This window comes from Pelophylax lessonae (assembly GCF_965119305.1).
Source record: "Pelophylax lessonae genome assembly, chromosome: 11".
Taxonomy (NCBI): domain Eukaryota; kingdom Metazoa; phylum Chordata; class Amphibia; order Anura; family Ranidae; genus Pelophylax; species Pelophylax lessonae.
Window position 1 is genome coordinate 96608418 of NC_138778.1, and position 13533 is coordinate 96621950.

Consider the following 13533-nt stretch of genomic DNA (forward strand, 5'->3'; position numbering starts at 1 on the left):
AGGTCTATGGAGTAAAATAAAAGAAAACATGTTCCAAAGAGACCAGTTACGTCAGTTCAAAGAGAAGCAGGTATTTGAGTCATTAACACATATGCTAACAAAATATTGTTAAAAAGGAATCTCAAACCTTCTGCTACATTTACTGAAGTATAAAAAACATTGAGCATTCAGCAGTGAAATAATGTCTGTTTAATGCAATATGGAATGTCATACACAAAAGTTACCTTCTCCTTTTTCTTCAGAAAAGCCCTCGATATTTACCGGTAATTTAAGTTTTTCATCAGTTGGATCATCTTTAATAATGAAAAAAAGGGTATATGCATATCATGAAATAAAAATTAAAAACATGCAAAGTGGAGTAATTACATGCAGCTTTATAATATTTATGAATTCAAAATGTTAATAAATATCTCACACAAAGATTAAACGCAGAATTTATATTAACTTTGCACAGCATTTTCTTATGCATTATAATTAGGAGAAAAACTAATATTTTTAAAGCTGAAGCTTAATCTGACTATATTCTGCCTTCCCTCATTCCTCTCTCCCATACTTCATCAGCATGCAAAATAACTTCAGCCCCAGTGATGTAAATCACACTCTATAATTTTCTATCAAATGCTGCCAGGAGGTCATGGCTGGTGAGAGGGGCTGGCAATGCTGTACATAGCGTCCTGAAAATATCACAGCAGCGTGCCTTGGCACTTTCTTCAAGAGCCCTCAGTCCTGCAACTGCTTAAAAAGTGTTGGCTGAATTTCAGATTTAATTTGTTAGTCAAGTCCATCAAAATCTGCTACTGCATCTAACACTACCTTCTCACCAGACTGACAATGCTGCCATCCAAATGGGCAATGCTCCTCCATCCAGAGAGGGTAAACCCCAAGACCAGAAGTATGTTACTTGCAAGATTACCTGCAAAGTTTTGCCTTTATTTATACTATAGGTTTTGAACAGCAGAAGGAATAAAAACACTGAAGCTTTTATAATTTCCTGTTACCCTATAAGAAAGATTTTCCTCACTTATTGTCCTGGTCACAATATTGTTACCCTGGATAAGACACACTTTAAAATCTACAACTGAATCATCCCGAAATACATACATGGCATACACTCCCACAAATGTACCCTATTCGCCTCTTCCCCATTGATTTCTCTCCCAAACATCTGCCGCCTTTGGGTTTTGGTAAAATCTCTGATCTTCATGTTAATTATGCTAAGTCACAAGCTTTAGGCTACATTCACACCTGAGCGTTTTTTACCGCGATTTTTGCCGCGATTTTTGTGCAGGCGTTTTTAGATTGAATAGAGACCAATGGAAAACGCCTGTAATCTGCCCAAAAAGAAGCTCATGTACTTTTTTGAGCGTTGGGCGTTTTGCTCACAGCGTCAAAACGCTCAGATGTGAACAGGGGCCATTGAAATTAATAGGATTTGTCTTGTTGGGCGTTTTGAGAGCTGATCCTAGAGCAGAAAAACTCCCCAAAAACGCCCCAAAACGCCTACATGTGAATGGAGCCTTAAACATAACGTTACCAAGCTCGACAGTTTAAAGGCTCAAAGAAGAATTTGAGTCTACCTGGAGTGATTCAACGATCCCTTACTTAGGAGTAAACCTAGACCCTAAGATCGATCTGCTCTTTGCAGTAAACTATCCCCCAGTGGGGCCCATTATGACCTTTCTTAACACAATTAAAATGACCTTACACCCTCATATTTTATACTATCCCTATAGTTAAAGCTTGCCTACAATGGTTGCAATCTAAGATTAAATTTATCTTGGGAAATAAGGGTCATCACCTTTCAAAATTGGTTTTATGCTGGGCACAAAGCCAGGGGGGCTTGGGTCTTCCGAATCTCTTTTGGTACTACCAATCGGCACAACTAGCTCAGCGTTCGGTAGTTTATTTGCGTTCGGAACTACCCAATTGGGTTCATATGGAAAGGCAGGCAGTACCTATGCATACTCTAGATTTCCTCCTTTGGTGCCACAAGAAACTGAGACCCTCAATAATAGCCTCTTACTTTTTCCAACTCTTTTTCAATTTGGGATAACCTATGTTCACAACCCTAGTTAGTTTCCCCCCCTCACAACTCTAGCGCACTTATTTAGGAATCCTTCTTTTACACCAGGGTTAGAAATAAAGGCCTTTAGATGGTGGTTGAACAAAAGGCTATACAGAATCGGCCACTTCCTTCGTCCCTTGGGTCCGCTTACTAAGGCGTATTATTAGCAAATTGAACATTCCTCCAACTGAATTTTTCCGCTTTACTCAAATCTCCAATTATTTACACAAACTTTGGACTTCAAATGCCATAGGGCCCAAAATCACAGCCTATGAACAATGATGTGGTCAGACAACGGAGCAAAGTTAGAGCATCTCTGTAATCTAAAGCGCTATCCTCAGAACATTTAAAAGACTCCTTACATGCTGACATGGGAAACAAATCTCACACAGAATTGGGATTTTGAGGTGTGGCATAGGAATCTCTTCAGGGCCTATGAGGGGGTACTAAACACTGCTCTCATAGAAGCTAATTTAAAAGTTATGACAAGGTGGCACCTGGTCCCACTTAGACTTGCAAAGCGGTCTGAAGCGGCCTGTTCCTGGGGGTGGTTTGGCGGTCCTGGATCTAAGATCATACTATTTTGCCTCTCAGCTGATATATATTCACTGGAGGCTCTTCCCTCAGATTCCAAACGCTACTGTTGAGCTGGAGGCGGCTGTGGCCGCCTCATTCGAAGCCCTACTCAATATGCTTTACAGGAAGGGGGTTCCTGGACGTGAAATGGGGTCAGTAATGGCCCTCCCAGGGAAAAATTTTTGCATTTGTGCACAAAATGCTGAAGACGGTTCTTTGGCGAGGTCCCCAAATAATCCGATATGGTTTAAGTTGAAAGACGGGGATAAGTGGGCCCAGTACCGTCTTAAATACGTACATCAATTATTTAATGACGGGAAGTTGGAGACATTGGAGGGATTTAGGGCGAGGTTCGGGATACCCAGGACCTGGCGCTTCAGGTATTTCCAGCTTCGACATGTGATGAGAGCGCAGTTTGGGGGGGTGCCAGTTTCTTTGGCTAACTCCCCTCTCGAGGCTGTGATTTTGGACCCAGATCCACTTAAGAAGGTTTCCAGATATTATGGAGCGCTGTGTCCTGGGGGTCCCGGCCATGTGGAACGTGCTAGAGCTAGATTGAGCATTATACCAAAGATGTTCGAGAAAATATGGGAAGAGGTGCTTGAGACAAACCTTAGCACAGTAATATCCTCTACGGACAAGATGATTCAGCTGAGATATCTACATCAAACTTATTATACACCGGTAAGCCTATTTCATATGCATAAAAGAGAATCGGATACATGTCACAAATGTTCAGTGGGACAGGGTTCCTTTCTTCATATGGTATGGGAATGCCCTAGGGTGAGGCCCTTGTGATCTCAGGTAACTGAATTTATAGCTGAGAAATTTGGTCTTACCAATATATGCTCCCCCTTGGTATGTCTCCTAGGGGTTATAGAGATTGATGGGATGGATACAGCAACAAAGCTCTTTCTGCGAATAATCTTTTTCTGTGTATGTAAGCTGATTGCAAGAAGGTGGATATATACTAAAAATTTGACGCTAACAATGTGGATGAGGGTGGTTAATGCTGACACATCCATGTATCGTATGACATATGACGCTAGGGGGTCTCCCAAGAAGTTTAGGAAGATATGGTATAGATGGGTTGACTCTGCAGATACCTTAGTGGGTGAGATTGACGTATAGACTGGTGACCTCTTAGCTAGAAGAGGAGGGGGAGAGGACTTCTGGGTTTCTAATGACTAAAGCACACGCATCAAATGGAGTACAGGGGGTGAGGGTTTTTTTCATGTTCCTCACACTTCTTATTCTTATTTTTTGTTCCGTAATGTTGAAGGGGGAAGTTGCTATACCTTGGTCACGACAGGGGGCTTTAGGGCTAAGTTTAGCCTGGGTTGCTTCTTCTTCCTTGTTATGGTAAGGGGAGGGGAAAAAATAAATACTGTATTTTCTGGCGTATAAGACTACTTTTGAACCTCAAAAAAATCCCCCAAAAATGGGGGGTCGTCTTATACGCCGAGTATAATATCTCCAAGGTAACCTAAGTATAAGTATTACCGGTAGATGAAAATTAGGGGGGTCGTCCTATACGCCCAGTCGTCTTATACGCCGGAAAATACGGTAAATAAACTCTTATCCGACTGAGCATTGAAACTATGGCAAATTGACATGAGATACTACAGACTTTTCCGAATATTTAATGTTCCACGTTTCTGAATTATTGGATGTATCAATGTAACCTATATGATGGAATGAGATGAACATGTGCTTTGACATTCCTTGTAAGCTTATGTTGGATAACAATAAAAATGTTTTAAAAAAAAAAAAAAAAGACTTGCAAAGCGGTACTCCACGGCACCTCCCCTATATTTCAGAGACTGTGAACATATTGGTGAGATGTTACATATCTGGTGGGAATGCCCTAAAATTAGAGGCTTTTGGAATCAAATATTCTTTTTGATCTGGAAGATGTCACATCTCAATATATTGAAGTCACCTCACGCCCCCCTCCTAAATTTACCAGTGGAATCCGCTCCCAAAGGCTTGCAATGCCTCATATTCTTCATCCTACTTGGGGCTGAATTGACCATTGCTGGGTCCTGGAAGTGTTCTCATGTATCTGTGCAGCAGGCAAAAAGAAAAGTCCCCTGGATCATGTCTCAGGAGAAGGTGGTCAGCATGCTTTTGGATTCCACTCAGAAATTTGAAGCTACATGGGAACCCTGGGCAAGTCACATGCATCGCTCTTTGGTCCCGTGATCCACGCATCACTTGGCTTGCACTACCAGTGTCTTCCTTGTTGGTCACTAACCTCATTTTCTTTACTTCGCCTCCAAGTTCATTTTCTTCTTCCTCTTTTTGCTCTTATTTCCTCTTAATTTTCTCCCCGCCTGGGATCCAGTGGACCAGGTCATCCTAGTCTGGGTATTTGATCTTAATTAGTCGCTAGTATCTATACATAGTAGTTGAGGTTGAATAAAGACAATAGTCCATCCAGTTCAACCTGTGTAGGTGTGTGTGGCCGTAATCATTTCTCATATCCCTTAATGTTCTGATCCTTGAGATGTATGTCCAAGAGTCTTTTGAAAGTAGCCATACTTCCCGCAGAAACTACCTCTTGTGGTAGAGAATGCCACAATCTTGTAGCCCTAACAGTAAAGAACCCCCTGCGTTGCCTGAGGTTAAAACGCTTCTCTAATTGCATTGTATGTCCTCATGCAATCCTTGCGACTGAATAGTTTTTTTTCTATGCTGAGATCACCATTGAGGTATTTGTAAATTTCTATCATGTCCCCTCTCAGATGTCTCTTCTCCAGGGAGAATAAATCAAGCGATTGCAAACGCTATTCATAATTAAGGTCCTCCAATCCCCTAATAAGATTAGTTGCCCTTCTCTGGACTCTCTCCAGCTCCAACACATCCCTCCTGAGGACTGGCGACCAGAACTGGACAGAATACTCCAGAGTTTTATAAAGTGGTAGGATTATAGTTTTATCTCTGGAATACATCCCCTTCTTTATGCATGCTAATATTCGGCCGGCTTTGGCAGCTGCAGCTTGAGATCTATGCTTATAAGGTTGCCTATGACCTCTGAGTCGGAGCACTAGGCACCCTGTTTTATATTTCCAACTTATGATAGTATACTCAGCATAATTCCGTGATAGTCTGACGCAATCTAACTACTGCGTCACTTTGACTGACATGTGCACGGTCGTGCAACACTTTTATCCAAATAAAATTGAAGCCCTTAAATAGAACATTCTTTTGGTGGTATTTGATCACTTCTGCAGTTTTTTTTTTTTTTTGCTGTATAAACAAAAAAAGACAATTTTGAACGAAAAAAAGAAAAAAAACATTTGTTACTTTCTGCTATAAAACATAACCCATAAAAAAATGGAAATAAAAAAATAAATAAAATCAAATTTCTTCATCAATTTAGGCCAATATGTATAATGCTACTGATTGGCTCCCGTTGTGTCCAACGCGTCATGCGCGTCCCAAAGTAGGACTGGGCTGGGTTTGACTGGATTGAGAAGGAACCTACACAGACATACTCCCTGCGTTCTCCGAACCCTCCTGTTGTGGCTCCACCTTTAACCCTCACTTCCTGTCTGTTAATGAACATGAACATTCCGAAATGGGGATACATTTTAAGCTGTATGAGGGATAATGAGCACCTCATTCCAGCCCTGCTAGTAAAAAAAAAATAACTTACTTTGTAAAAGATTGCACTCGGCAGTAGCTTCTGGCTCCAGTATGGATTCTTCTTTTAGATTCTCCATTAATTACATAAATAAGGAGTATAAGACAAACAAGTCTTGAAGATCCCTGAATATTGTCATCTGCAACAGGTACAGCTCCAGCCAAAATCAACAAAGCCGGAAGTGCATCTCTTTTCGAAGAACTCTGCAAAGAAAAAAAATATCCACTGCTTACACAATCTGTAGGTTGTTATATTTATTGTTATTTATTTTCAAAATTGTAAATTCATCCTGTGCTAATAATTTTTCTGCAGGGGTGTGGTGTGCCTTATACCCATGATCATAGTCACTGGAAACGTACCCGCTTTTGAAAACACACAGATTGTAATGTAAAAGCAATCTTTATACGGTAGACTCTGGGCTGAAAGAATGCACACAGATCCCGACCATTAAAGTGTACTGTACACCTTTTCCTGAAAAAGTAGCCAGTAAAGAGCCATGAAACGCATTGATTATGTATTTTAACCTGTTTTATGATCAATACTAACCTTTCTGAATCCACTTGGAAGCGCTTTTTATTTAAAGGGCTCCTCTGCTGACCACACACCGGTTCCATTTTGAGCCTCATCTCCTTTACCATTGCTTACCGGATCGGATTGCAGCCTAGCAGAATACAGTGTTCTCAAAACCCTGATAAGCTTTAAGTGCGACTGCCCACACTCACTCTGCGTGGAGACAGTCATATTTTTTATATGTGCTAAAACATATTGCTTGACCCTAAGACCGATATGAAGCAATCTTATGAATGTGAGTATACACTTACTGCATGTTTGCTATGTTTCCCATTTACATACAGTACAACTGAATACTACTCTTAGTGCCGGTTCACACTTCCGCGTTTGCGGAGATCGCATGTAATTCGAAGCGCACAGGGGCTTTTAAACTAGGAGACGGGGGGGGAGGGCTCAGAAATAGAATCAGTCAGGAGGGAGCAGAGGACTGAAGGCAGTTGTAGGGTCAATAGCGACAGTAGGTCAACAACATCAATTGGCGGGTCTGTGCGGGAGAACAGCAGACCAAACAGAAATAAACAAAACCGCCAATCACGTTTAACTTCCGTAAAACTAAGAGGGGTATATGCTAATGCCAGGAGCCTAGCTAATAAGATGGATGAGTTGGACATGTTAGTACATGAGGAGGACATAGACCTTGTGGGAATAACGGAGACTTGGTTCGACCCCTCACATGACTGGCTGGCCAATATCCAAGGGTATTCGGTGTACCGGAAGGACAGGGTTGGTAAAAGAGGGGGAGGGGTATGTCTCTATGTCAAGAACAATATAAAGGTGCTAGAAAGGAGTGACATTACGGATGGGATGAGCATGGATTTAGAATCGGTGTGGGTTGAACTCGATAGGGAAGAAGATAAGGGAAAAGTAGTTGTGGGGGTTTGCTATAGGCCACCTAACCAAGGGGAGGAGGTAGAGCTGGAATTTTTAGCACTAATAGGTAAAGCGGCAAAACTAGGATCAGTCATCATATTGGGGGACTTCAATTATCCCGACATTGACTGGGAAGAGGGGACTGCACACTCGCATAAGGCCCGGCTATTCACGGAAACCTTACAGGATAACTACATGTCGCAGTTGGTGGATTCCCCTACTAGAGAGAATGCTATCCTGGATCTATTGATCACTAATGACCCAGACATAATCTCGGAGGTAGGAGTCCAGGACAACCTGGGCTCTAGCGATCACAGGATGATCACATTTAGTATAAATAACAATATAAAAAGGCAAGTGGGGAACATAAGAACCCTAAACTTCAGAAGGGCAGACTTTCCAAAATTGTACTCATTGATGGAAAGGGTAAACTGGGACCAAACCCTGGGATCACTGACCACAGAGGAAAAATGGGAATGCTTTAGAACAATATTAAGCAAAGGCATCTTGCAGTGCATTCCTATGGGGAATAAATTTAGAAGAGACAAAGCCAAACCTGGCTGGCTAAACCGTAGCGTTAAAAAACTTATTAGGGGAAAAAAATTGGCCTTCAAGAAATATAAATCAGAGGGCACCGTATCGGCCTTCCAGCAATACAAGGAGGAAAATAAGAAGTGTAAACACGAAATCAAGATGGCTAAAATCAACTTTGAGAGACAAATAGCGGAGGATAGTAAAAAAAACCCAAAGAAATTCTTTAAATATATCAACAGCAAAAAAACTAGGGCAGAGCATATTGCACACATAATTAGCGATGATGGGAGGATGGTTACAGAGGACACTGAAAAAGCAACCGTGCTGAATTCTTTTTTCTCGTCAGTCTTTACGCAGGAAAAGGAAGGGTACACTGACCATGACTGTATGGTTAGTAGTAATACACAGGACTTGCCACTATGGCTAACAGAGGGGGAAATCAGGGAAAGACTGGATAAACTTAGCACAAACAAATCACCAGGCCCGGATGGCGTACATCCGAGAGTGCTCAAGGAACTCAGTATGGTTATATCTAGACCACTGTTCCTGATCTTTGCTGACAGTATTAGGACAGGAGATGTACCAGGGGACTGGATGAAGGCTAACGTGATTCCGATATTCAAAAAGGGCCAGAGACATATCCCGGGAAATTATAGGCCTGTCAGTCTGACATCAATAATATGTAAACTTTTGGAGGGGATGATAAGGGACTATATCGTAGAGTATGCTAAAGACAACAACATCATCAGTAGTAACCAGCACAGGTTTACAAATGGGCGATCTTGTCAAACCAATCTCTTAGCATTCTACGAGGAAGTGAGCTGTGAGCTAGATAGGGGGAGACCAGTGGATGTGGTGTACTTGGATTTCGCTAAGGCGTTTGATACAGTTCCCCACAAGCGCTTAATTTATAAAATAAGGTCTGCAGGTATCGACAGCAGGGTTTGCTCTTGGATACGGAATTGGCTAAAAGGCCGTGTCCAAAGGGTAGTAATAAACAGCGCATACTCAGACTGGTCTGAGGTAGTAAGCGGGGTGCCCCAGGGCTCAGTCCTGGGACCAACCTTGTTCAATTTATTCATAAACAGCATTGAGGAAGGGATCAGTAGTTCGTTATCAGTTTTTGCAGATGACACAAAATTGGCCAGGGCAATAACTGCACAGCATGAAGCAGATATCCTACAGAATGACCTGGACAAAATTACGGAGTGGGCAACGACATGGCAAATGAGGTTTAATGTGGAGAAGTGTAAGGTTTTGCACTTGGGGACCAAAAACATAAAAACACAATACACGTTAGGAGGGGAACCCTTGGGGGAATCAAAAATGGAGAAAGATCTGGGAGTCTTAGTTGATGATAGATTAGGCAACAGCATGCAATGCCAAGCGGCAGCTTCCAAAGCCAACAGAATATTAGCATGCATAAAGAAAGGGATGTATTCCAGAGATAAGACTATAATCCTTCCACTTTATAAAACTCTGGTCCGACCGCATCTGGAGTATTCTGTCCAGTTCTGGTCGCCAGTCCTCAGGAGGGATGTGTTGGAGCTGGAGAAAGTCCAGAGAAGGGCAACTAAACTGATTAGGGGGTTGGAGGACCTTACCTATGAAGAGCGGCTGCAATCGCTCGATTTATTTTCCCTGGAGAAAAGACGTCTGAGAGGGGACATGATAGCAATTTATAAATATCTTAATGGGGATCTCAGCTTAGAAGAAAAGCTGTTCATTCGAAGGAATTGCATGAGGACTCGAGGACATACAATGCGATTAGAGGAGAAGCGTTTTAACCTCAGGCAACGTGGGGGGTTCTTTACTGTTAGGGCTACAAGATTGTGGAATTCTCTACCACAAGAGGTGGTTTCTGCGGGTAGTATGGTGACTTTCAAAAGACTCTTAGACTTACATCTCAAGGATCAGGAGATTGAGGGCTATGTTAGATGATTACAGTCACACACACCTACACGGGTTGAACTGGATGGACTATTGTCTTTATTCAACCTCACCTACTATGTAACTATGTAACTATGCTCCTAATTACATGCGATCTGATGTGCGGATGCGAGTTTAGCCATACACTTTTGTATGGCTGAATTCGCACTGTATCCACACCAAACACGCACATGAGGCTTTTTTTGAGCCGCAGTAGAATCAGATCGCACAGTGGTTCACGCGGTAAAATAAGATCGGATTCTGTGCATACTTACAGATCGCACTGCGATATGCGATCGCAACTGGGGGTGTCGTTAACTTTTAATTGACACCCCCTGCGTATCGCATATGGCAGTGTAAACTGCCAGATGTGTGGATGCGATGCGGGAACACGCTGCATATTCGCAGCGTTCCCGCATCGCAGAAGTGTGAACCGGCACTTGAGCCTCATACACACGATCAAGATAATGGGACGATCTTTCGTCCGTTTTGTGTTGCATGCTTGTCTCATATGTAAAGTGAAGAGGTTCCTTTCATAAGAAAATTCTCGTATGACAGAATTCAACTCTAGAAGTGATGTCATGTGTTGAATTGTTTTGTATGTGTTCTTTCGTTTCTGAGCATGCCTAGTCTTGCTCTTGATTTTTTTCGGACGCAAACTGTACTAATTAAACAAAAATTGGACGCTGTGTTCACGTACGATAAAAATTTTATAGCCTGCACATCCAGTTTTTGTTGTCTGAAAATCAGTAATCGGCTGTCGAAAGCACCATACTAACAATCAGAAAAGCGGCAGATCATTCGTTGGACGAAATTTTACTTCCGATTTTCGTATCATGTGTACCGGCCTTAAGAAAGATTTCTCTTGCATCTTTTTATCCCTCTTTTTCTCCTTGTCCCTGCTCTTCTGAAGCACCACTGACACCTTGTGTACATTCTTACAATTCTCCCATTTCTACAATCATCATATGGCATTTTGCATGGACTGGACATTCCATACATAGAGCAGCTCTAAATTTCAAAAGGCTCAGTGGAGCTTAACCACCTTATGACCAGTCGCCGCAGATGTACTGCGGCAGCCTGGCTCGTACAGGCAAAGCGGCGTACATCGATCGTGCGCCGCCAGAGGCGCGCTCCCGCCCCCGCTCGTCAGCGGGGGAGCAAGTGCGGGTGTCACGCGGCTCCGATGGCCGCCGGCCACCCGCGATCCCCCGCTGCTGACAGAGGACGGATGGCTGATGTAAACAAAGCCGTCCGTACTTCTCCCTAAAGTGATCACAGATGTCATGTGATCCTGCTATATAGGATCACATGTCTCTGTGATGACTTCACAAGTCACGCCTCCCCCAAAGTTAGAATCTTTATTCTAGAATATTTTTAGCACTGATTACTGTAGTAATGTCACTGGTACCCCCAAAAGTGTCAAAAATGTAATTTAGGGGTCCGATCTGTCCGCCGCAATATCCCAGTAAAAAAAAAAAAAATAAAAATGACAAATCTTAGTAGTTCGCAATAACTTTTGCGCAAACTAATCAAAATACGCTTATTGATTATTTTTTTTTTACCAAAAATATGTAGCAGAAAACAAATTGGCCTAAAAGGTTAAAAAATTTTGATTTTTACATTTTTTTTTCATATAAAAGAATGTAAAAAATTTGGTTGTTTTTTTTAAAAAATTGTTGCTCTTTTTTTGTTTATAGCGCAAAAAATAAAAATCGCACAGGTGAACAAATACCACCAAAATAAAGCTCTATTTGTGGGGAAAAAAGAGCAATTTTCCATTAAAATCACGCAGTGCCGAATCGCAAAATAGGGCCTGGTCGTTGAGCAGCCAAATCCTCCAGTCTGAAAGTGGTTAAAGAGGATTTCTCCATACGCCTGCGTTTTAGTTTTTTTTTTAATTAATCCATAGACGGGAAACCTTTTCTGTCATTCACTTTCCTTTACGTTCCCTTTTTTTCCCCTCTCCTTTTTTGCCTCCTCATTTGCCTATTGGACTTTACCAAAGGCATATTATTAATACTGTATAGGGCCACTTCAATTCGGTTTTATACCTTTTTCACTAGACAGCTCCCTCTGGCAGGTCCCAAATTTCCTTTTCAGCCATGAAAAAAGTAATAAAGAGAACTTAATTTATTACAACTTACACAGTTAGTCAGGTTGAAAAAGACACAAGTTATCTGGCTCAACCAATAAAAAAAAAAAAAAAAAAGAAACACAACCATACAATCCCATGTACACAATCCTATAGCCGCAGTTGAGCCAGAGGAAGGCGAAAAACCCCAAGCTTTAAAGCATGATCCACTTTGATACAGCAGGGGGAAAAAAAGCAGTTAGGTACCTGGTAACTCTTTTTCCAAGAAGTCTTCCGAAGCATCTCAGAGAAATGCTCCTCCCACCTGGGACAGGAAGCACAATAGTCCATTATAAAAACTTCAGTCAACCTTCTGCCTCAGTAATTTTAAAGCACCGAAGGAACTCTCAGTAGCTAATGAATCCTCAGAAACCCTTTTCCTATTGTTATTTAGGGCAAGAACAAGGGCTTCCCTGGAAGACTTCTTAGAAAAAAGGGTTACCAGGTACCTAACTCTGTTTTCTCTAATCATCTTCAGGGCAGCATCTGAGAGGATGTAGCAAGCAATAATTACTAGGGAGGGGATAAAGACTGGAGCACTTTGCAACCAAACATCTGCTCCTGCTTGGACAGATGGTCAATGCGGTAATGCCTAGCAAAGGTATTGAAGCTCAACCATGTCGCTGCCCTGCAGATCTGCTCCGGTGATGCCCCAGCTCTTTCACCAGTTGATGCCCAAGCTCTGTTCGAGTAGGCCGTGACTCCTGTCGGCGGGGCAATGTTTAAGCCCCGGTTCACACTTGTGCATGTGCGGGGTTCGCATGTAATGTCGGAGCGCACTGCTCCGACATTACATGCGATCGGCTGTGCGGTGCGAGTCTAGCCATACAGTTTGTATGGCTAAATTCGCACCGCAGCCGCACCAAACACGCACAGGGACCCTTTTTTCTAGCCGCATCAGGATCGGATCGCACAGCGATTCACACTTGTGCGATCCGATCCTGTGCGAACTGCACGATCGCACTGCGATATGCGATCAAACTGGGGGTGTCGTTGAGATTACATTGACACCCCCAGCGTATCGCATATGGCAGTGTGAACTGCCGGGGGTGCGTGTGCGATGCGGGATCGGGCTGCGAATTCGCAGCCTTCCCGCACTCGCATAAGTGTGAACCAGCCCTAAAGCCTGGAAGAAATAGCAAGCGTTATCCATCTGGCTATCGTACTCGTCGAGGCCGGTTTTCCTTTTTGAATGCCCACATGGAG

The 13533-nt window shown here is 42.5% G+C and overlaps 1 protein-coding gene and 1 long non-coding RNA gene across 5 annotated transcripts in view; one reads left to right on the forward strand and one right to left on the reverse strand.

Annotated features, from left to right (window-relative positions):
- Positions 1 to 13533, reverse strand: part of TRMT1L (tRNA methyltransferase 1L) — a 313438-nt gene that overhangs the window by 287048 nt on the left and 12857 nt on the right. For 3 of the 4 annotated variants that reach the window (XM_082272088.1, XM_082272087.1, XM_082272090.1), the window contains exon 2: positions 6303 to 6493. In XM_082272088.1, the coding sequence (XP_082128214.1) occupies positions 6303 to 6369 (67 nt within the window). In that variant the 5' untranslated portion in view covers positions 6370 to 6493. Of the gene's footprint in view, positions 1 to 224; positions 255 to 6302; positions 6494 to 13533 lie in introns of those variants that run through there. The other variant, XM_082272089.1, reaches the window with a different exon arrangement.
- The window catches only part of LOC309566786, a 1174540-nt gene that overhangs the window by 8484 nt on the left and 1152523 nt on the right, over positions 1 to 13533 (forward strand). The window lies entirely within an intron of this gene.